We start from the raw sequence: 24477 nt of genomic DNA, 5'->3' as shown, positions 1-24477 counted from the left end.
ATTTAGTCAGCTGTGAAGAGAAGTGAGACAAAACAATTAAGAACAGTTTTTATTTATTAACAATGAATGACACAATTGTTCATGATCGATGTGTGACTACTCCGCTCGTGTAAACGTAGCGTTCATACGTGAGCTTCCGGCTGCTACACTTCAAATATTGTAACAGTAGACAAAAAGTAATAACTCCCTCGCACATCACCAGTAGGCTGTCCTGTGTGCACTTGAATTATATGAATTATAATCAGAGCACCGTTAATGTTGACACGTTGCACTTTGTCATCTTTAAGTTCTGCAAAATGAAACCCATAAATGGCAACCTGCACGATATGCGGAAAGCACAACTTCAACCATGTCAACTGCTGTCGGGCGACCCCTAGCGGTACGAGATGGTCAATACAAGCTGGACTATTCAAAGGATGCGAAGGCAGGGAGGGGTGTTCAAACTACAAACCCAAAGTTGTAGGGCCCACTTTCATACTTGTCATTTCTGGTTAATTAAACATGCAAGAATCCATCCAATGCAGGTTGAGAAAATAATGAAAATAATAAAGTAAGCAGCTTAGAGATGCACGATATCTACCGCTGTCAAGGACGGGCCAATGAAAAGGGAGCTACGGGCCGCAAATGGCCCTCGGGTTGGTATTTGGACAGCCCTGCTTTAAGGTAATGGCTTCATGCACGCACATCAACAAGATAATGGCACCCGCATTGGCAACATTGGTAGTTCAATATCCCTGCTCCCTACAATCAAAATGTGCGCATTAATGGAGTTGTGAGAAAAGTATCTTATGAAGTGATGGCCATGCAAAAATAAATGCCGCTAATAATAAACGCAAGAACCCTCCTGGGAGGATGGAGAGAGCACGCTACGAGGAGCTGAGGCCCGAGTCGGACTCGGCGCTGCCAGCTCGCTCCTTGGTGACGAGACACGGCGCGGTGGAGCAGGGGATGGAGTAGCAGGAGCAGGTGGGGCTCTTCAGGGTCTCCTCTGTGATCACCTCCCGCAGGGAGTGTTGCTCCTCCACCTGGAAGATGTTGGGCTGCTCTCCTTGGTCCTCGCAGATCCTGAAAAGGAACATAATGTTTTCTTTTTCATTCGTCAAAGCAACATCAACAGCAACTAACACCAGTGGTACCAAATATGGCCTCATGCAGCCATTTTTGTTGGTCACGATGCAGTGTTATGACAAGGAGGAGCTTGACAATAGTAGTGGGGTAGCTGAAAAGGGGGCGCTGCAAAAAAAAAAGTTTGTGAACCACTGTGCTAATTGCTCTTTTTGTCTTGTTTTTAACGGAGCTGAATAGACACGGCCCATGAAACAGACACCCGACTGCCGTTTATTTTTACTTCACTGCAAGCAGTAGCAAGTGTGTACTGGAAGCAGGCCTTCAGAGGCTGTTTGTCCTCGCCCCCGTTGCCAAAATAGGTGCTAACATGGGGATTAGTAGGCGCCTTGCAACGCTACTGTGATTCATTACTTCTACAAACACTGAGTCCATTCATTCATTTTCTACCGCTTATTCTCACAAGGGTCACGGGCATGCTGGAGCCTATCCCAGCTGTCTTCAGGCGATAGGCAGAGTACACCGTGGATTGGTGACCAGCCAATCACAGGGCACATATAGACAAATTCCCACCCATATTCATACCTATGGACAATTTGGAGTGGAACTAATGAAGCTAACATGTTTTCGGAATGTGGGCGGAAACCGGAGTATCCGGAGAAAAGCCACGCATGCACAGGGAGAACATGCAAACTCCACACAGAGATGTTTCTTGCATTTGAAATGAATTAGCGGCCTATTTTTATATCTTTAGAAGGCACAGAAAAGAGAAAGACGTGTGTTCATGTCTCATTCCTCCATTTTTTTCCTTAAAGGGAGGAGGTTCTCACAAGCCTTGTTAGCTTGTGTAGCTAACCAAGCCTTACTGGGCTGAAAAATGAGGGTGAAATACTAAAAGGCAAAAAAGCATCCAAAGCATGAAGCGCTACATGCAAGCCATGCGAGCCATCTGCAGGCTGATGCCAAAAAGAAACGAAAGAAATGATAGACAGGACAGCTGACCAACCATTCTAGTCAGAATGAGTCCAATTGTCCAGATGAGACAAAGCTGTCCAATGAAGACATGACAAGTATGACGAGTCAACCGTCTTGCGTTATCATCTGCTTTCAGAAGGTCAAATATATGCACATCCAGTGCCGAGTTATCAGCAGCGTCAGTAAAAACATAAATCACGACTAAACACCGGGGGAAACTTTACAGGAATCTGATGGACTTGAGTCAGAAATTGGCAGCGAGCAGTCACAAATTCTAGAAAAAAAGAGGAAGCAGGAGTTAAACAGGGTAAGACAGGAAGAGGAATGGAAAGCAGACGGACACGAAGAGAAAGTGTGATTGGGTTTGGGAAAACACGTCTGTGAAAAGCAGAAGTGGACAGAACAACTGGACAAACAGGTCCTTGTTCAACATGCATCAACAGCGTTACGCAACACTGACCTCCAATGTTGTCTCTAAACCTAACAACACTAAGACTACAAAGACTCTTTATAGTTCTAGAATAACTCTAGAACAACATTACACACCACCTAAAAGCAATCTGAGTCTGTGACATTGCAAAAATAATAGCTCTAAAGATTGACATGTACTCCTTTTTTGTAATGTAAACAAAAGACACCATAGAGAGATAGATGGGATAGAGAGAGAGAGAGAGAGAGATGGGATAGAGAGAGAGAGAAAGAGAGAGAGATGGGATAGAGAGAGAGAGAGAGAGAGAGATGGGATAGAGAGAGGGAGAGGGAGAGAGAGATAGAGAGAGAGAGATAGAGAGAGAGAGATGGGATAGAGAGAGAGAGAGAGAGATGGGATAGAGAGAGAGAGAGATAGACGGGATAGAGAGAGAGAGAGATAGATGGGATAGATAGATAGATGGGATAGATAGATAGATGGGATAGAGAGAGAGATAGATGGGATAGAGAGATAGATGGATAGAGAGAGAGATAGATGGGATAGAGATAGAGAGAGAGAGAGATAGATGGGATAGAGATATAGAGCGGGAGAGATAGATGGGAGAGAGAGAGAGAGAGAGAGAGAGAGAGAGAGATGGGATAGAGATATAGAGCGGGAGAGATATATGGGATAGAGAGATAGATGGGAGAGAGAGAGAGCGAGAGAGATAGATGGGATAGAGAGAGAGAGAGAGAGATGGGATAGAGAGAGCGAGAGATAGATAGAGAGAGGGAGAGATAGAGAGAGAGCGAGATAGATAGAGAGAGAGCGAGAGAGAGAGCTGGGATAGAGAGGGAGAGAGAGCGATAGATGGGATAGAGAGAGAGAGAGAGATGGGATAGAGAGAGAGAGAGATAGATGGGAGAGAGAGAGAGATAGATGGGAGAGAGAGAGAGAGAGATGGGGAGAGAGAGAGAGATAGATAGAGAGAGAGAGATAGATGGGATAGAGAGAGAGAGAGATAGATGGGATCGAGAGAGAGAGAGAGAGAGAGAGAGGGGAGAGAGAGAGAGATAGATGGGAGAGAGAGAGAGATAGATAGAGATAGATAGATGGGAGAGAGAGAGATAGATAGATGGGGAGAGAGAGAGATAGATAGATGGGAGAGAGAGAGAGAGATAGATGGGAGAGAGAGCGAGAGAGAGATGGGAGAGATAGATGGGAGAGAGAGAGAGAGAGAGAGAGAGAGAGAGATAGTGAGATAGAGCGATAGAGCGATAGAGCGATAGATAGCTAGATATTTGCACTATACACATATACTAGAAGGGCCAGCCTGTTCCGCTCCTGTCCTGTAGGTGGCTCTAACCTGTACCACAACATAACATCCAGCTTTCTATCCCTGCAGGGGATAGAAATCATCTGCTGGATGTGGAAAAACCCTTGAATGTGTGCTTTGATGGGATCTGCACCAAAAGAGGTGTCAGAACATTCCCCAGGACGTTGGTGCCTGATCCTGCTTAGCAAGCAACCGCAACAACATTCATTCATTCATTCATTGTGCTGAGGCAGCACAACTATGAAGCACTTTGCCCCAACTTGTTTGTGTCACAACACACACACGCTATCATCAGCTACTGGCAGCTGCTGGTGGTTGAACAAAAACAATGGCAGCCTTCGTCTTCATGTACTTCTAGCTACAATATCAATCAATATGGTTCCCGCTAGGGTGCGGAGAAGCCTTGCTATGCTGAAGAAGCATCTCACCTGTCATAGATGAGGCCGTCGATGCCCTGCTCTCTCAGCTGCCTCCTGTTCTCGTGCTCGTTGTTGTCGTCGCCCCAGCTGAACACCACCAGGCCTTTGCTCTGCGCCTCCCCGATCAGACCCAGGTTCGTCAGCAGCTCCTCGGTGTGCGCGCTGATTCCCTGCAGAAGATCACGTTTCGCTTTTAGTAGTTCCGGGAGTTTGGCGGGAACAATAACGATGCAACGGCAACGTCTTCTCCTACCAGGATGTCCTCGCTCTGGGCAAAGTTCACGGCCATCTCCGTGCTCTGGCAGCGGATGTCCATGAGCTCGGGGTACTTCTCGGAGATGCCCTGAGTCAGGAAGAGGATGGGGTACTTGTTCTGCTTGCGGCGCACCCTGTAGGACAAACCATGTCATTGTACATTGTACTACAAAAATGGGGCGGTACGGCAGTCTAGTGGTCTAGTTAGCACGCAGACCTCACAGCTAGGAGACCAGGGTTCAATTCCACCCTAGGCCATCTCTGTGTGGAGTTTGCATGTTCTCCCCGTGCATGCGTGGGTTTTTTCCAGGTACTCCGGTTTCCTCCCACATTCCAAAAACATGCTAGGTTAATTGGTGACTCCAAATTGTCCATAGGTATGAATGTGAGTGTGAATGGTTGTTTGTCTATATGTGTCCTGTGATTGGCTGGCAACCAGTCCAGGGTGTAGAAAGACACTACAAAGAAGAACGCAGTCTGACAACTTTCCGATTGAGCGGGTACAAGATACCTCAATCGGATTGGGGAAAAAAATATTCCACCCCTGTGAATCCGATTATACAGTAAACCTCGGATATATCGGACTCGGATATATCGGAAATTCGCTCACAACGGACAGATAAAAAAGAACCAATTTTTCTGTAATGCATTTCCAATAAAAATTCATTGCATATATCTGATTTTTTATAACGGATTTCGCCTATTTCGGACAAAATCTCCAGTCCCGTTCCAATGCATTTCCATTAAATTTCCCTCGCATATATCGGATGGCCGCATCGTGGCGCTCTGATTCGCCGAATTGTGACAGGCCGCGCTATATACGACGTCATTTGCAGCGTTTGCAGCGTTGCCTGCGCGTCCAGGTACATTGGAAACATAGTCAAGGAAGTGCCTTTTTATAACGGATAAAATCCGATTTACGCATATACCGGATATAAATCCGATATATGCGTAAAACGGACATTTTCCGGTATACGCATAAAACGGATTTCGCTTATATCGGACAAAACCAGTGGGAACAATTGAATCCGATATATCCGAGGTTTACTGTATATTCATTCGGATTGGCACTTTTCTTTCGGAATGAGGTTATATTCTTTCTGTTTGAGCAAATAACCCGAATTGGAATATTTGGGTCCATGTATAGTACGTGGCTAGTGATGAATGACTTTTTTGATAGGCTATTGTCCAAGTTGCCATTTTACACTCACTGTTGGACATTGTTTAACTAGCAATCTTTAATTCACTGTTGAATATTGTTTAACTAGCCATTTTATACTCACTGTTGAATATTGTTTAACTAGCCATCTTATATTCACTGTTGAATATTGTTTAACTAGCCATCTTATATTCACTGTTGGACATTGTTCAACTAGCCATCGTACAGTCTTTGGAAAAAAGCATTGATGGAACCAAAAGTTTTTCAATCTTTCTGTGTAACATCATTCTGTGCTGTAAATATCCCGTGGTGACACTGTGACACCCACAGGTTCAAATATTTTCACAGCTGTGACAATATAGCCCAGAAACGAGGGTTTCAAATGACATGTTTCACATGAGCTTACATGGCGCAGACGTCGGGATCAAAGCACGAGAACACCACACGTCTTTTGCCTCCGTTCTGCAGCACGCAGGACAGGATGATGTCGAGGAAGGTGTTCATGTTGAAGTAGGACGACATGTTGCCTTCCCATGACCCGTCCTGGCCAGGATAAAAAGGATGACCAATTTAACTCTTCTTCTAATGTTTAACGCTCGTTTGTGTTGTTGCCGAGTCGCCACCTTCATCTGACAGATCCACTTCAGCTCGATGTTGAAGCCCACGTGCTCAGGAAGTGCCTGGAAGAGCTGCAGAGAGGAGCAGGGATGCATGTCAGGTAAGGAGTCTAGGCCAGGGGTGGGCAAACTACGGCCCGGGGGCCACATCCGGCGCGCCAAGTGTTTGAATACGGCCCGTCCGTTCTTTCCAAAGTATTTCATTTAAACTCAACATACGAACTGGCATCATGGCTTCAGCCAACCTTTTGATGGTTTTATCAATTTTGTTATTTGATGTGGTCTGTTGTTTACAAAGTGCTCTTGAAAAAGGGACACAATAATAATAATAATAAAAAAATTTAAAATATTTAAATATAAAATATTTAAATATAAATATAAAATAATAAATAATAATAGCAGATTGCGTGACACTTTTACAGATACAATAATACCAGGTGGACTGTTAAAATATAAAATATATAGTCTGCCCCCCCGTTTTGTTAAATCAATGCGGCCCGCGAGTCAAAAAGTTTGCCCACCCCTGGTCTAGGCGGTGCCGGCGACGGCGAATACCTGCGAGAGCGACGGAAAGGGCTGATGCTCGTCGATGTCATCCTCTTCCTCCAGCAGTTCTGAAAGCAAACAACACCAGAGTGTTGGTCTATCATCTAGTCTTGTGGGAATTGCATTTTCTCCACCGTTCAGGGAAAGAAAAAAGTGTAAGACGTACCTTTGACATCATTTCCCTTCATGGCGGTGACATGCGCCAACTGAACACAAAACACAATCAACGATATACGTATGTCTGAGTCCACAATCATCAAGCTCTGATGAGGAGCATCATGAAGGTTACAGCGCGTCTGTGAGAGCAATCCTCCATGTCTGGACATGTTTAGGGATCGTTCTTCTGGATCCTGCTGTCCTACCTAGTCAGACTAGTGTTTGCCCGACTTGGTCCCTGAGCATGAACTGATGAAGTCTGCTCATTTATTAAGACAACCTGAACAGTCCTGCTGACTGCTACCTTAGTTCCCATGTATGATCAAAGTATGCAGGTTTTCCATGAGAGTGGTGCTCATCACCTTCAGAAGCTGCAGCTGATGAAATGTCAGGTCTTTGACAGGCACCTCGATGAGCTCCAACGTCTGGTCGTTTTTCTGTTTGGAAAACTCAAGTCAAAAAACGCTATCATGAAGTCATGTGTGTGTCAGCAGATGGGAGTCGTCTTACCTTCTTGGTGGCGATGCAGCAGGTTAGGTCGTGGTACACGATTGGAACGTCGTCCTTGGAAAGGTGGACGTCAAACTCCACGTAGGCGGCACCCTGCGGGGTCACAAGGAGTGGCCCGATTTAATGAAGGCGTCACAGACAAGATACGTCATCTGACCCACCTTGTGTATACAACCAGCACAGGCTTCACTACACTCTTAAAAGCTGCAGACGTGTTGTAGGTGATATATGGCATCTATTGTTGAGTTCCAGTGTACATATATAATATGTAAATATATGTATAAATATGTATAGCAGGGGTCTCAAACTCAATTTACTTGGGGGCCACTGGAGCGACACTGGGCCGCATCAGGTTTTCCAAAAAATAAAAATAAAAAAAACACTTATTAAAAACAGAAAAATAAATAAACAAATCAAGAATAAAGAAAATCAATCAATCAGTAATAAATAAATATAATAATAATAATAAAAGGGCAAATAATAAAAACTTAAGAAACCACATATAGTTGGTGGGTAGACAAATTATTTTTTTCAGATTAAAATGAACAAAGCATTATTAGAGCCCTGTAGACATGACAAAACACGACTATAGTCACATTTATACTCTTTTTATTTACAACATATTGCGCAACTGCAGGGTCTTGAGACACATGCTAACTCGCAAACTAGAGAGCTAGCGACCTAAACGGTAGCCTTCAAGTTATTTCCTTTTAAACTTAAATAGCCAAAAACTTACCACTTCCACACGGATAGGGAGGATAACTATTAACAGTTATTTAACCTTTAACATGAACATTAATCAAACGTAATAATTTTTTCTGGGTACATGATACCATACAGCATCCGTATCAAACTTGCGCGGGTCGCACTAACATTAAAGTTTCATATCAAGGCGGGGGCCTAAACTAGCGTCCTGTGAGCCACATTTGGCCCGCGGGCCGCGTGTTTGAAACCAGTAATAAATAAATATAATAATAATAATAAACGGCAAATAATAAAAACTTAAGAAACCACATATAGTTGGTGGGTAGACAAATTATTTTTTTCAGATTAAAATTAACAAAGCATTATTAGAGCCCGACTATTGTCACATTTATGCTTTTTATTTACAACATATTGCGCAACTGCAGGGTCTTGTGACACATGCTAACTCGCAAACTAGAGAGCTAGCGACCTAAACGGTAGCCTTCAAGTCATTTCCTTTAAACTTAAATAGCCAAAAACGTACCACTTCCACACGGATAGGGAGGATAACTATTAACAGTTATTTAACCTTTAACATGAACATTAATCAAACATAATATTTTTTTCTGGGTACATGATACCATAAAGCATATCAAACTTGCGCGGGCCGCACTAACATTAAACTTTCATATCAAGACAGGGGCCTCAAACTAGTGTCCTGTGAGGCACATTTGGCCCGCGGGCCGCGTGTTTGAAACCCCTGATGTATAGTGTATAAAATATATCAAACTGCTGAGCAATAAAAGAATACAGAACGGGACTAAACAATCACGCGGAGAACGTACATGCTTGGCGGCGCTCTTGAAGGAGGCAATGGTGTTCTCTCGGACTCTGTGGTGCCTGTGGAACACAAGCATGTTGAGAAGATCATTCACATTCACATCAAGCGCTTCAGGCGAAGGTGGACTCACTTGGCGGCGTGCGTGCTGCCGGCTCCTCTGTGGCCGACATCCAGAGCGCTTCTTTTCTTCCAGTACTTGGTGAAGGAGGCGGTCATGTTGCACGGCAGCCCCGGGATGGGCCTGATCACCAGGTAGTCCACTGCAATACAATGGTTAGTCGTGTTACGTCACCATCCCCCCCTCGTCCATGTGTAGCAGCTCCGCACATCTTACCTCGGACTTTGCCGATGGTATGCCGGGAGTTGCGTCCCATAATGGGCAGCGTAACCACGCCCATGTCTTTGCCGCTCTCCAGGAAAGAGGACGAAAGGAGGCAGGCGGTGCCCACATGACCCGGGTGAGCATCGCCCTGGACTACGTGCTCGCTCAGCTCCTCCTGAAGTAAAATCAAAATGAAGACGAGGCATGGAGGAAGTGGTTCCAAACCCGGACGCTGGTTTTACCTCAAAGAACTCAAATGTGAGCTCCAGGTTGTCGGGGTCCATGGTGTGGACGCTGTACTCGGTCCAGCGTGAGGGCTCCAGGGCGTAGCCGCACTCGGGCTGGGAGTGGCGTGACTTGTAGGCTTTGGCAGTGATCATGCTGATCTCCAGGGTGGTGGTCATCTTGTGGAGGGATGAGGGTCTGATCGCATCTTCATCCTCGTCGTCGTCTTCTTCCTCCTCAATGCCCTCCAGGGTCAACTTGATCCTGAAAAATGTTTCGCCAACAAGGATGAAGGCGGCTGCACCGACCTTGGGTGGGGATTCCAAGCCAGGGACAGGAGGTGTACAACGGGTTTCTCATCCTTTTGGCTATGCCCTTAGCATGTGCATGTGAGGGTCATCAATATTGAAGCTTTAGTGGAGGCCAAAGTGCGGTCAGTGCTTGTGTTTCATCGTGCATGAAAGCAGAGTCGTTTCGCTTCGCTTCTGTCAGTTCACGGCTTACAAACTTTCTCTAGTGGCATCTCGGCCTACCTGAAGCGAGACTTCTTGAATTTCTTCTTGGTGATGGACACCGGAGACGTCTTGGAAAAGTGCAGACGCAAGCGAATCTCCGTTTGACACGTCAGCCAGCCGCCGTCGACACACTTCACCCCGTCTGGAGGAGGCAGAGAGGAAATAAAATGTTAACCGCGGTCTGCTGTGCTCAGCTGTTCAGAAAGCAGAACATTTCCACGTCACACATTCCTGCTTTACTTCTTAAGAGCAGTGGAACTATGGGGAGATTAGCAACGTTAGCAACAGTTAGCACTGTTGGATCTTAAGCAGGTTCCAAGCATCCATCCATTCTCTATGACGCTTATCCTCACTAGGGTGGGGGTGCTGGAGCCTATCCCAGCTGTCTTCGGGCGAGAGGCGGGGTACACCCTGGACTAGTCGCCGGCCAATCACATGGCACATATAGACAAACAACCATTCACACTCACATTCATTCATTCATTTTCTACCGCTTTTCCTCACAAGGGTCGCGGGGGTGCTGGAGCCTATCCCAGCTGTCTTCGGGCAAGAGGCGGGGTACACCCTGGACTGGTCGCCGGCCAATAACAGAGCACATATAGACAAACAACCATTCACACTCACATTCATACCTATGGACAATTTGGAGTCGCCAATTAACCTAGCATGTTTTTGGAATGTGGGAAGAAAACGGAGTACCCGGAGAAAACCCACGCATGCACGGGGAGAACATGCAAACTCCACACAGAGATAGCCGAGGGTGGAATTGAACCCTGGTCTCCTAGCTGTGAGATCTGTGCGCTAACCAACCACTAGACCGCCGTGCAGCCTGTTTTGTTTTGAAAGGGGACCCATTATGCTCATTTTGGGCCCTTTGTATTGAGTTGTGGACTCCTATAGAGCAGCTACACATCATAACCAGCACAGAAAGCGTTCTAGCGCTTCCAGAATCTGCACCTATTCAGCCTATTCGCCGTGGAAGAAAGTTGTTTTCTCCAAAACAAAATAGGTGCGACTTTCATTTCATTCCTGTCTTAGATTGGAGCAGGGCATCAGTCGGAGCAGACTTACTGTGAATTCCAAAACATCCATCGTTGACACACAGGTGAGATTCTGCAAAGAAGGAACACGGCATTAGAAGACGCCAAGGTACCAAATGATACCAAAACAGTACTTCACTTCAAATCATAAACTATTCTACTTTTGCTTAAAAGCTAATTTTCAAATAAAGATTGCTATATTTAGTGTGAGGGGAGAAAGAGCATAATAGGGACGCAGGTTTAGCTAGCTTATCAGGAACAAGCTTTGTTGACGAGCATTATTTGCTAGTCCTGCCAGTCTCTTATCACCCTCGTCACGTTACACAGCACGAGAAAACTTAGCATGAGCAACGCCAAGGCCCCACGGTGCTTTGAAACAGGCAGCCTTTCAGCTCGGGTGCAAGGGCAGGCGAGATAAGAAGCTGGACAAGGAACGGGCCAACCCAAGCACAGCGTGCAGCTCTCAGTACCTGTGGGGCTCATGCTGCGGGGCTGATGATGGGTCTCCCACATATTGACTATCACCTGACAAGGAGCGCCTGCACTCTGCAAGTCCAATGTTTGGCACAAAATAGTTAGAGGCATGTACACATTGCACCAAAACTTGTCAAGTCTGCTCTTCAAGTCATCCCGGGGCCAGAGCAAACCACGTCAAACAGCGTGTGGGGGTGGGGGAGGACGGGCGCCTATCTGAAAAGGTGGCAGTTATTAATGGAGATGGGGAAAAAACACAGTGGATGCTTTCGGATGGATGCTTTTTGTTCTTAAAACTAATTGACTTTGATTGACAGTAGTCAATTAGTCATAGTATCATTTTAAATTTCAATTAAACGACAAAACATTTCAATTAGCAATAGCATTATTTTCTAGCAAAGGCCTACCTCCTTAATAATAATAATAAATGCCTTACCCCTAATCACAACCTGATACATATAATATAATTGAAGCAAATGACTATAAAATACTAATTCATGATTAGTAACTAATTAATTAATGCATTTGCACAGTATCATTTTAAATTTCAATTAAACTGCAACACATTTCAATTAGCAATAGCATTCTTTTCTAGCAAAGGCCTACCTCCTTAATAATAATAAATGCCTTACCCCTAATCACAACCTGATACATACAGTATAGTTGAAGTAAATGACTATAAAATACTAATTCATGATTAGTAACTAATTAATTAATGCATTTGCACAGTATCATTTTAAATTTCAATTAAACTACAACACATTTCAATTAGCAATAGCATTCTTTTCTAGCAAAGGCCTACCTCCTTAATAATAATAATAAATGTCTTACCCCTAATCACAACCTGATACATACAGTATAGTTGAAGCAAATGACTATAAAATACTAATTCGTGATTAGTAACTAATTAATGAATGCATTTGCACAGTATCATTTGAAATTTCAATTAAACTACAACACATTTCAATTAGCAATAACATTCTTTTCTAGCAAAGGCCTACCTCCTTAATAATAATAAATGCCTTACCCCTAATCACACCCTGATACATACAGTATAGTTGAAGCAAATGACTATAAAATACTAATTCATGATTAGTAACTAATTAATTAATGCATTTGCACAGTATCATTTTAAATTTCAATTAAACGACAAAACATTTCAATTAGCAATAGCATTCTTTTCTAGCAAAGGCCTACCTCCTTAATAATAAATGCCTTACCCCTAATCACAACCTGATACATACAGTATAGTTGAAGTAAATGACTATAAAATACTAATTCATGATTAGTAACTAATTAATTAATGCATTTGCACAGTATCATTTTAAATTTCAATTAAACTACAACACATTTCAATTAGTAATAGCATTCTTTTCTAGCAAAGGCCTACCCCCTTAATAATAATAAATGCCTTACCCCTAATCACAACTTGATACATATAGTATAGTTGAAGTAAATGACTATAAAATACTAATTCGTGATTAGTAACTAATTAATTAATCCATTTGCACAGTATCATTTTAAATTTCAATTAAACTGCAACACATTTCAATTAGCAATAGCATTCTTTTCTAGCAAAGGCCTACTTCCTTAATAATAATAAATGCCTTACCCCTAATCACAACCTGATACATACAGTATAGTTGAAGTAAATGACTATAAAATACTAATTCATGATTAGTAACTAATTAATTAATGCATTTGCACAGTATCATTTTAAATTTCAATTAAACTACAACACATTTCAATTAGCAATAGCATTCTTTTCTAGCAAAGGCCTACCTCCTTAATAATAATAAATGCCTTACCCCTAATCACAACCTGATACATATAATATAGTTGAAGCAAATGACTATAAAATACTAATTCGTGATTAGTAACTAATTCATTAATGCATTTGCACAACCGAATGTGTACCGTGTGTACCATATAGTACTCTGTCTTGGGTAAATATACCATATATATATATATATATATATATATAAAGATGATTATGCCAAGCTATATTAACATTATTGTCTAATGTCATTGTAAACATCTAATGGACAAGTTGAAAGAGTGAGCAAAGGAAGTGTCTCGGTGGGGTCCGCACTCGGGTGTTTGTCTGATCCCGTTTTGAAATTCGCCATTAATGGGAGGAAAAAGGCATGTTTGAGAGACGGTAACAACACTGGTCTACATGCTGGTGTCATCATCCGTCATTAGAGGAACGTGTGCCTGCGAGTTGAAGCCTATCCTGGAATGTCAACAAATAAAGACGTACGGGACAACCAGCCAAGACAGGAAAGTCGACAGAGGAACACAACAGCAACAGTAACAGCATTTGAGGTGTAATACAAGCGTAAAAAGAAGTTAACCAGTGTGTACCTGAGAATAGCTAGCATGTGACAGAGGTGTAGTTTCTGCACTTCACTTTTTAGTTTTGTGTTACACACGGCAGCACCATAATATGTCTGACAGAGATAAGAAGCCTTGAAAGTCAACAAACACTCACCTTTGCCTCCAGAAAGAAGCCTTTAAAATAGCGGTACTTGACCACAACTCCCTTGGGGATGGCCAGCGTTGTCGTCCACATGTTCCTGGAAGGACGGGAGAGGACATGTGTGTCCTTAATGTTCAGGACAACACAATCTACTAATGCCGGTCTGACCTACCCGTCCTCACTGATGGGGTGCAGGATCGCTGCTTTGTCATGGCTCCAGTCACCCAGGCTTTCACAGCTTCCAACCACGGCAATCACCTCCCCTGGGGACCATGCACCCTCTTTAGCTTTAAACGGATGAAACTGGACCGTCCGGGTCCGAGACAATAGATGGTAATGTCTTTTAGTGACCATATATGGTAAATGTCTTTTAGTGACCATATATGGTAAATGATGTCTTTTAGTGACCATATATGGTAAATGTTTTAGTGACCATATATGGTAAAAGATGTCTTTTAGTGACTATATATGGTAAATGATGTCTTTTAGTGACCATATATGGTAAATGTTTTAGTGACCATATATGGTAACTTATGTCTTTTAGTGACCATATATGGTAACTTATGTCTTTTAGTGACCATATATGGTAAAAGATGTCTTTTAGTGACCATATATGGTAAATGTCTTTTAGTGACTATATATGGTAAATGTCTTTTAGTGACTATATATGGTAAATGTCTTTTAGTGACCATATATGGTAAATGACGTCTTTTAGTGACCATATATGGTAAAAGATGTCTTTTAGTGACCATATATGGTAAATGATGTCTTTTAGTGACCATATATGGTAAATGTCTTTTAGTGACCATATGTGGTAACTTATGTCTTTTAGTGACCATATATGGTAAATGTCTTTTAGTGACCATATATGGTAAATGTCTTTTAGTGACCATATATGGTAAATGACGTCTTTTAGTGACCATATATGGTAAAAGATGTCTTTTAGTGACTATATATGGTAAATGTCTTTTAGTGACCATAGATGGTAATGACGTCTTTTAGTGACCATATATGGTAAAAGATGTCTTTTAGTGACTATATATGGTAAATGTCTTTTAGTGACCATAAATGGTAAATGACGCCTTTTAGTGACCAAATATGGTAAAAGACGTCTTTTAGTGACCCTTTATGGTAAATGTCTTTTAGTGACCATATATGGTAAATTACGTTTTTTAGTGACTATATATGCTAAATGTATTTTAGTGACCATATATGCTAAATGTATTTTAGTGACCGTATATGGCAAATTATGTCTTTTAGTGACTATAGACGGTAAATGCTGTCTTTTAGTGACTATAGATGGTTTGTGCTGTGTTTTAGTGACCATATATGGTAAATGCTGCGTTTTAGTGAGTGTAGACGGTAAATGCTGTGTACCCTCAGACAAACCTGGAGATGTTTCTCCTGATACGTTCAATGTCACCTGGGAGAGCTCCATTGTTGACACAGATTTGAAAGTGGCAGTCTGGCAACAACAAAAGTATTATAAAAATCAGTATTTTGCTGTATGTCTAATATGCTTCAATGTGCCAAGCTACAGAATGCACGTGGCTTTAGATGAACGCCACTTCATTTGTTTAAACAACGAAACTAATCTGACACCGTTATCTTAAACACATTATCTCACGAGATAAGACAGGATGGGAGATAGGAGATTAGCATTCAAAGCAAGTCTTTCCAACGTACCTTTGTGGCAGCTACTTGTGAGCAGTCGGCAGCTCCATGAAGCCAGCCGGTTGTTGGGACGTCTCCTTGGGCTATGAGGGGATATTTCTCACCGCAAACCAACGTCGTCCATGGCGCCAATGCTTGCCTTCGCCCGCCACCCTAACAACTACAATATTTAAATTGCTTTTTTTTTACTCCTAACTGCCAAGCAAAAGCCAAGTTCCGTGACAAAAGACCTGGTAGATCATGAAGCATAGAAGGATAGAAAGTCAACAACAACAGACGACAAAGCGCTACTGTGACGCCCAACGGACCGGAAGTACGTCAGCTTTACTGAGATGGACACTTTCTTTTCACAATAAAACCAGAAGAAAGTTACCGGGAAAGACTGAAGGAAAATCAGGACAGTCGTACAACAAAAATACTTTTTGAGAATTGTAAGGAGAGGAAAAATACAAACAATAGTTGGAATGGACAACAAGTAAAGTATCGGAGAGGTGTTAACGTTCCTGCTGATACCGCCATGGTGCTTTCAGGAGACCGAGATTGATCTCTGTGTACTCAAATCCAACCAGGAAGTCCATAACGTCCACATACATCGACATATGCTACATACAAGCACAATAAAGAAACACGGACAGATATGCTGACTAAGCTGCAAGACTGTGGCTATAGCTCATACTTCACATATTGCAGTAAACTGTAGAATTAATCATTTGTTTTCACTGGGCAGTCGGTGGCCATTTTACTAATCTTAGCTAACTCAAAACAACCACATACATTACAAATACATACAACGTCCTCTTATAATTCCGTTCAGATTATGCAAAGTAATCGTAAAAAGGCAATGTGCTGTACAAACATTGATTGCGAAACCTTGTTTTATGCTGAAGGTGCACTTTTAACAACATCCGGAAGCTACTTCCTGCAAAAACCGCCTAATGCGAGTTTGTCGGCTCAGCGGTATGTTTTTTTTTTTGTTTTTGTTTTATCAGCAGTCATGTTGGTTCGAGGTCGAAACGTTGGCGTTTAGCAGGCGAGCGCACGTTTTAGCGGTCAAAGGCGCGTGTTGTTTTTTATCTCTCCTTCCTTATCTTTTCAAAGAAAAGTTGTAGTATCAACATATGACACGTAAGGCCAATGGCCGGGATGCGTTTGAGAACCTCTACGGCGGTCGTTTTGTTCTCTATTCGTCTGAAAACCAGTACGCCAGTTAGGACTGGATTGTATATTTACCTTTGTCATATTCTAGAGTAAATGCCAACTACAACGGCTGCATTATTATTTTTTTTTTTACTAATTACCGTCATTGCATCATCAGAATTAGTCAAGATAACCAAACCATTTGATATGAGATTATAAATGCAGAGATGCCTTCGATGACCTTGACTGTAGACCGTCTTTTACAAAGCAAATAAGCCTTGAAGACTTTGAGGTCACTGGCGAGTGAAAGTAGTATTAATAAACATAATAATATACATAATAATATCACAGTAGTTGCTGCTGGAGTGGTTATTCAAATAATCAACTTATTACATTTGACATTTCTTCATGCACACTTCAAATAATAGAGGCCAAAAGTCAAGAAAATGATTTAATATGACGGCATTATATTATTATGAGGAGCATAAAGTCGGACGGAACATGCATGGATGAAGCCGTATCTGACCATAACGGCATAAATAATAAAGAAGAATATTGTGTCATGCAACCAGAATACTAGTGGTCATCGTCATATAACTACTAGAGAAAGTTACGCCGTTATTCAAACTATTTATTTTCATCAATCCAGGCCGGCGTTGGCCATCCCGTCAGGTTCAACGTGACTTCAAAAATATGCCAAATAAATCTACATACTTTTAATAACACCGACTGAGCAGCTTCACATCCTCTCATAATATTCATAGGAGCTAATACATTCACTTTCACTTTCTTATTGACTACTTTTTATTCTATTCTATTGCATTGCAGCCCAAAGTCAGCTGGGATAGGCTCCAGCACACCCTGTCACTCTAATAAGCATAAGCAGCATAAAAAATGGATGGATAGATTGTATTGCACTCTAACCCTATTTGCATGTAAAAGTCTAACTTTTTTTTTATATAAATGACAAATTATTGCTTGGGATCTTCACACTTGTATAGTTTCATAATAGTACACCTTCCGGCTTGGAATGTTCACCCCTCTCTATCATAATAGTACACCTTCTCTACCGGTCTCTATCATACCACACCAGAACCTGCACACAAAGCTTTGTAGATCCTCCAGAACCTGCACCTATTCCAGCTGGATTTCACTGGATTGCCTAAACGGTCTGTTTCCATTTATTCCATTCACGGCACGCCCCCTCCACTGTGATTGGTCCCACTCAGCTTGTACCCGGGACGCCCATAAAATCATCTGACTTTCCAATACACAAACGTGATTATGTGAATCTTTGGTATGGTTTAACATGATAATACAACATTCTAGGGCTTGCAGCTATGAAGTAGTTTAGTCGTGGAGTATTCTAGTCCATGAGAAAAACACTCGATCACAATGGCGTTCATGGCACAAACGGTGCAACCAAACAAGCCACTTTTCCACACGACATAGCGGCTTCAAATACGACGAGTGTGTTCATCTTACCGCTGAGTTGTTTTATCCATCAGCCACACCAGCAACCGCTGGGATTGTCGGAGGCGGCGGCGACAGTGAAGCGTGCCGTTAAAACCGATACACGTAACGTTGTTCCAATTGCTGTTTCGCCACATTTTTTTCATCTTTTTTTTTTTACATTTAATTTTTGTTGTCTTGACACTTTTTCTAGCTGCTTCAATATTCCCGCGTCATCAAACACCCACTTCCTCCTTCGTCCTCTGCGTTTATTCCAAACGTGGAAAACACCCTCAACTACTTTATGTATATGTATATCATTGCAGCAGTACAACATTCTACTACGTTTAGAGGTGAGAAAAATTTAACTAGCATCATAGGTTCCCTTTAAAGTCTTTCTCACAATATTTGCAACTTATGGACTGTAATATTAACTTTTCTGCTAAGAATTCATACTTTTACTTATAATATTCAGACTTTATGTTCTCATATTAGAACTTTTTCTTTGTATATTTTTGTAATATTTTTGAATCTACATTACCCTCACAATAATCAGCCCTTTATCAGCAATAATATTGAAAATTATTTTCTTCTATTACAACATTCAGTTGGAATTGAATTGTTTCTCATAACAGGGCTTTTCAATTCACCCCCCCCCCCCCCCCACGATCTTTATCTCGTCATATTCAGTCTTTGTCCCTCATCGTCCAACATCACTGTTTTAATTGTTCTATTGCATGTTTGTGGAAAACACAACTCCTTTGTGACGATGCCACTTGCTGGTGCGCTTTATGAGCTTTGGCGCCCTCTAGTGTTGGAAAACATGACAGCAGTACCAGCTTTCCTTACGTAGTAAATGAAAGGAGAGACTTCTCCATGAGTGATGTTTAGGAAAGAAGGACCGGGAATGCAGTGAAGCCTGGAGGAGAAAGGGTGCTTTCAAAGACCACTGGTGGCTGGTGGGACGCCGTGACGATGGAGGAAAGATTTATACATCCATCCAAAACAGCCAGCGTCCATAAGCACCATAAGATACTGCTGTTTCTTCCTGCATGTTGTAAACATACACGTGCCACATATATACATACTGTATACATGTACACATATATACGTACTGTATTGTACTGTTTGAAGTGCCCCCCCTCCAGTTCACAAAGTTTGTGGAAGGACATGTCATGATTGTCTGAAGGTTACAGCAATTAGCAATCAGACTTAATTGGCTAAATAGGATAACCAATAGGGTAAGGAAAAGGCCAGCAAGATGCCCTTGAGGCTCAGACGGCCTTTGATTGACACCTGTCACTCTGGAAACCAAATCACCTCACACCTCCTGACCAGGGGCGTCCATCCAAAGAACAAATAAGGAACAAGAACCGGGATAGAACTTTCCCACTTTTGGACAGATTTAGTAGAGATACTCAATTATTGTTTTAGGCCACCATTAAATTTACACAAGTACAAAAAATAAATAAATAAATGAAATTATTTTGTGGGGATTAAGAACATTTTAAATAGAAAAACATAAAATAAAAAAAAATATATAAAAAAAAATATATTTTTTTAATAGTTATTATAGTTACCGTTTAATGTGATTCAATGCCTCGGAGCAGGAAAGGCGTCTTGGCGGTGCGTACCCGTTGTACAGTCCAGTGAGCGGCGATGATGTGAGCCGCCCTGACAAAGATGGCCGCCCGCCCGCCATCAGAAGCACCATTCATCTGGCAGCCCGTGGCTGTTTTCTTTATAGCACCTGGCCGTCGGCGTTTTCTGCCTGCTTGCTTTTCCGGGATGGGATTGAATGTGAACAATCATAAATAATCATACATACATGTACATAATCACGCATAAATATGCATACATGTGCATAAAGATATATATATATATATATATATATATATATATATATATATACAGTGAAGAAAATAAGTATTTGAACACCCTGCTATTTTGCTATTTCTCCCACTTAGAAATCATGGAGGGGTCTGAAATTTTCATCGTAGGTGCATGTCCACTGTGAGAGAGATAAACTAAAAAGAAAAATCCAGAAATCACAATGCATGATTTTTTAACAATTTATTTGTGTGATACAGCTGCAAATAAGTATTTGAACACCTGTGTATCATCTAGAATTCTGACCCTGAAAGACCTGTTAGTCTGCCCATTAGAAGTCCACCTGCACTCCATGTATCATCCTGAATCAGATGCACCTGTTTGAGGTCGTTAGCTGCATAAAGACACCTGTCCACCCCATACAATCAGTAAGACTTTAACTTGTAACATGGCGAAGACCAAAGAGCTGTCCAAAGACACCAGAGACAAAATTGTACACCTCCACAAGGCTGGAAAGGGCTACGGAGCAATTACCAAGCAGCTTGGTGAAAAAAGGTCCACTGTTGGAGCTATCATTAGAAAATGGAAGAAGCTAAACATGACGGTCAATCTCAATCGGAGTGGAGCCCCATGCAAGATATCACCTCGTGGGGTCTCAATGATTCTAAGAAAGGTGAGGAATCAGCCCAGAACTACACGACAGGACTTGGTCAATGACCTGAAAAGAGCTGGGACCACCGTTTCCAAGGTTACTGTAGGTAATACACTAAGACGTCATGATGTGAAATCATGCATGGCACGAAAGGTTCCCCTGCTTAAACCAGCACATGTCAAGGCCCGTCTTAAGTTTGCATATGACCATTTGGATGATACAGAGGAGTCATGGGAGAAAGTTTTATGGTCAGATGAGACCAAAATAGAACTTTTTGGTCATAATTCCAATAAGCGTGTTTGGAGGAAGAAGAATGAAGAGTACAATCCGAAGAACACCATCCCTACTGTGAAGCATGGGGGTGGTAGCATCATGCTTTGGGGGTGTTTTTCTGCACATGGGACAGGACGAGTGCACTGCATTAAAGAGAGGATGACTGGGGCCGTGTATTGTGAGATTTTGGGGAACAACCTCCTTCCCTCTGTCAGAGCATTGAAGATGGGTCGTGGCTGGGTCTTCCAACACGACAACGACCCGAAGCACACAGCCAGGAAAACCAAGGAGTGGCTCCGTAAGAAGCATATCAAGGTTCTAGCATGGCCCAGCCAGTCTCCAGACCTGAACCCAATCGAAAATCTTTGGAGGGAGCTCAAACTCCGTGTTTCTCAGCGACAGCCCAGAAACCTGACTGATCTAGAGAAGATCTGTGTGGAGGAGTGGGCCAAGATCCCTCCTGCAGTGTGTGCAAACCTGGTGAAAAACTACAGGAAACGTTTGACCTCTGTAATAGCAAACAAAGGCTACTGTACCAAATATTAACATTCATTTTCTCAGGTGTTCAAATACTTATTTGCAGCTGTATCACACAAATAAATTGTTAAAAAATCATGCATTGTGATTTCTGGATTTTTCTTTTTAGTTTATCTCTCTCACAGTGGACATGCACCTACGATGAAAATTTCAGACCCCTCCATGATTTCTAAGTGGGAGAAATAGCAAAATAGCAGGGTGTTCAAATACTTATTTTCTTCACTGTATATATATAGCGCTGTATAAAGGTTGTGATGCAAAAGGTGCCTGTATACCGTTATGCTACATACTATATGCCTGTATACCGCTACGCTACATACTACATGCCTGTATACCGCTACGCTACATACTACATGCCTGTATACCGCTATGCTACGTACGTATATGCCTGTATACCGCTACGCTACATACTATATGCCTGTATACCGCTACGCTACATACTACATGCCTGTATACCGCTATGCTACGTACGTATATGCCTGTATACCGCTATGCTACGTATGTATATGCTTGTATACCGCTATGCTACATATGTATATGCCTGTATACCGCTACGCTACATACTATATGCCTGTATACCGCTATGCTACATACGTATATGCCTGCATACCGCTAAGTATGCTACATACGTATATGCCTGTACTATACCGCTAAGTATGCTACATACGTATATGCCTGTACTATACCGCTAAGTATGCTACATACGTATATGCCTGTATACCGCTATGTATGCTACATACTATATGCCTGTATACCGCTATGCTACATACTATATGCCTGTATACCGCTATGTATGCTACATACGTATATGCCTGTATACCGCTATGTATGCTACATACGTATATGCCTGTATGCCGCTATGCTACATACGTATATGCCTGTATACCGCTATGTATGCTACATATGTATATGCCTGTATACCGCTATGTATGCTACATCCGTATATGCCTGTATACCGCTATGTATGCTACATACGTATATGCCTGTATGCCGCTATGCTACATACGTATATGCCTGTATATCACTATGTATGCTACATATGTATATGCCCGTATACCGCTATGTATGCTACATACGTATATGCCTGTATACCGCTATGTATGCTACATACGTATATGCCTGTATACCGCTATGCTACATACGTATATGCCTGTATACCGCTATGTATGCTACATACGTATATGCCTGTATACCGCTATGTATGCTACATACTATATGCCTGTATACCGCTATGTATGCTACATACGTATCAGCCTGTATACCGCTATGTATGCTACATATGTATATGCCTTTATACCGCTATGTATGCTACATATGTATATGCCTTTATACCGCTATGTATGCTACATATGTATATGCCTTTATACCGCTATGTATGCTACATATGTATATGCCTTTATACCGCTATGTATGCTACATACGTATACAGTGAAGAAAATAAGTATTTGAACACCCTGCTATTTTGCTATTTCTCCCACTTAGAAATCATGGAGGGGTCTGAAATTTTCATCGTAGGTGCATGTCCACTGTGAGAGAGATAAACTAAAAAGAAAAATCCAGAAATCACAATGCATGATTTTTTAACAATTTATTTGTGTGATACAGCTGCAAATAAGTATTTGAACACCTGAGAAAATGAATGTTAATATTTGGTACAGTAGCCTTTGTTTGCTATTACAGAGGTCAAACGTTTCCTGTAGTTTTTCACCAGGTTTGCACACACTGCAGGAGGGATCTTGGCCCACTCCTCCACACAGATCTTCTCTAGATCAGTCAGGTTTCTGGGCTGTCGCTGAGAAACACGGAGTTTGAGCTCCCTCCAAAGATTTTCGATTGGGTTCAGGTCTGGAGACTGGCTGGGCCATGCTAGAACCTTGATATGCTTCTTACGGAGCCACTCCTTGGTTTTCCTGGCTGTGTGCTTCGGGTCGTTGTCGTGTTGGAAGACCCAGCCACGACCCATCTTCAATGCTCTGACAGAGGGAAGGAGGTTGTTCCCCAAAATCTCACAATACACGGCCCCAGTCATCCTCTCTTTAATGCAGTGCACTCGTCCTGTCCCATGTGCAGAAAAACACCCCCAAAGCATGATGCTACCACCCCCATGCTTCACAGTAGGGATGGTGTTCTTCGGATTGTACTCTTCATTCTTCTTCCTCCAAACACGCTTATTGGAATTATGACCAAAAAGTTCTATTTTGGTCTCATCTGACCATAAAACTTTCTCCCATGACTCCTCTGTATCATCCAAATGGTCATATGCAAACTTAAGACGGGCCTTGACATGTGCTGGTTTAAGCAGGGGAACCTTTCGTGCCATGCATGATTTCACATCATGACGTCTTAGTGTATTACCTACAGTAACCTTGGAAACGGTGGTCCCAGCTCTTTTCAGGTCATTGACCAAGTCCTGTCGTGTAGTTCTGGGCTGATTCCTCACCTTTCTTAGAATCATTGAGACCCCACGAGGTGATATCTTGCATGGGGCTCCACTCCGATTGAGATTGACCGTCATGTTTAGCTTCTTCCATTTTCTAATGATAGCTCCAACAGTGGACCTTTTTTCACCAAGCTGCTTGGTAATTGCTCCGTAGCCCTTTCCAGCCTTGTGGAGGTGTACAATTTTGTCTCTGGTGTCTTTGGACAGCTCTTTGGTCTTCGCCATGTTACAAGTTAAAGTCTTACTGATTGTATGGGGTGGACAGGTGTCTTTATGCAGCTAACGACCTCAAACAGGTGCATCTGATTCAGGATGATACATGGAGTGCAGGTGGACTTCTAATGGGCAGACTAACAGGTCTTTCAGGGTCAGAATTCTAGATGATACACAGGTGTTCAAATACTTATTTGCAGCTGTATCACACAAATAAATTGTTAAAAAATCATGCATTG

General features: G+C 42.2%; 1 protein-coding gene across 1 annotated transcript; it reads right to left on the bottom strand.

Annotated features, from left to right (window-relative positions):
• Nucleotides 1-33: 33 nt before the first annotated feature.
• gpcpd1 (glycerophosphocholine phosphodiesterase 1) lies at nt 34-16732 on the bottom strand. The gene is made up of 20 exons (XM_058056347.1): nt 15717-16732; nt 15420-15495; nt 14203-14293; nt 14043-14127; nt 11545-11620; nt 11106-11147; nt 10053-10176; nt 9537-9783; nt 9307-9469; nt 9103-9232; nt 8977-9031; nt 7448-7540; nt 7300-7374; nt 6948-6987; nt 6791-6849; nt 6242-6307; nt 6025-6161; nt 4458-4593; nt 4214-4374; nt 34-1065 (listed from the first exon to the last, which is right to left on the bottom strand). Exons 2-20 carry the CDS (start codon nt 15466-15468, stop codon nt 867-869), a joined length of 2028 nt encoding a protein of 675 aa, XP_057912330.1. The 5' UTR covers nt 15469-15495; nt 15717-16732; the 3' UTR covers nt 34-866.
• Between the last annotated feature and the right edge of the window lie 7745 nt (nt 16733-24477).

The sequence above is a fragment of the Doryrhamphus excisus genome, chromosome 19, assembly GCF_030265055.1.
Source record: "Doryrhamphus excisus isolate RoL2022-K1 chromosome 19, RoL_Dexc_1.0, whole genome shotgun sequence".
Lineage (NCBI taxonomy): Eukaryota > Metazoa > Chordata > Actinopteri > Syngnathiformes > Syngnathidae > Doryrhamphus > Doryrhamphus excisus.
Note: the sequence above shows the minus strand (reverse complement) of the source record. Positions and strands in the feature narration are given on the sequence as shown.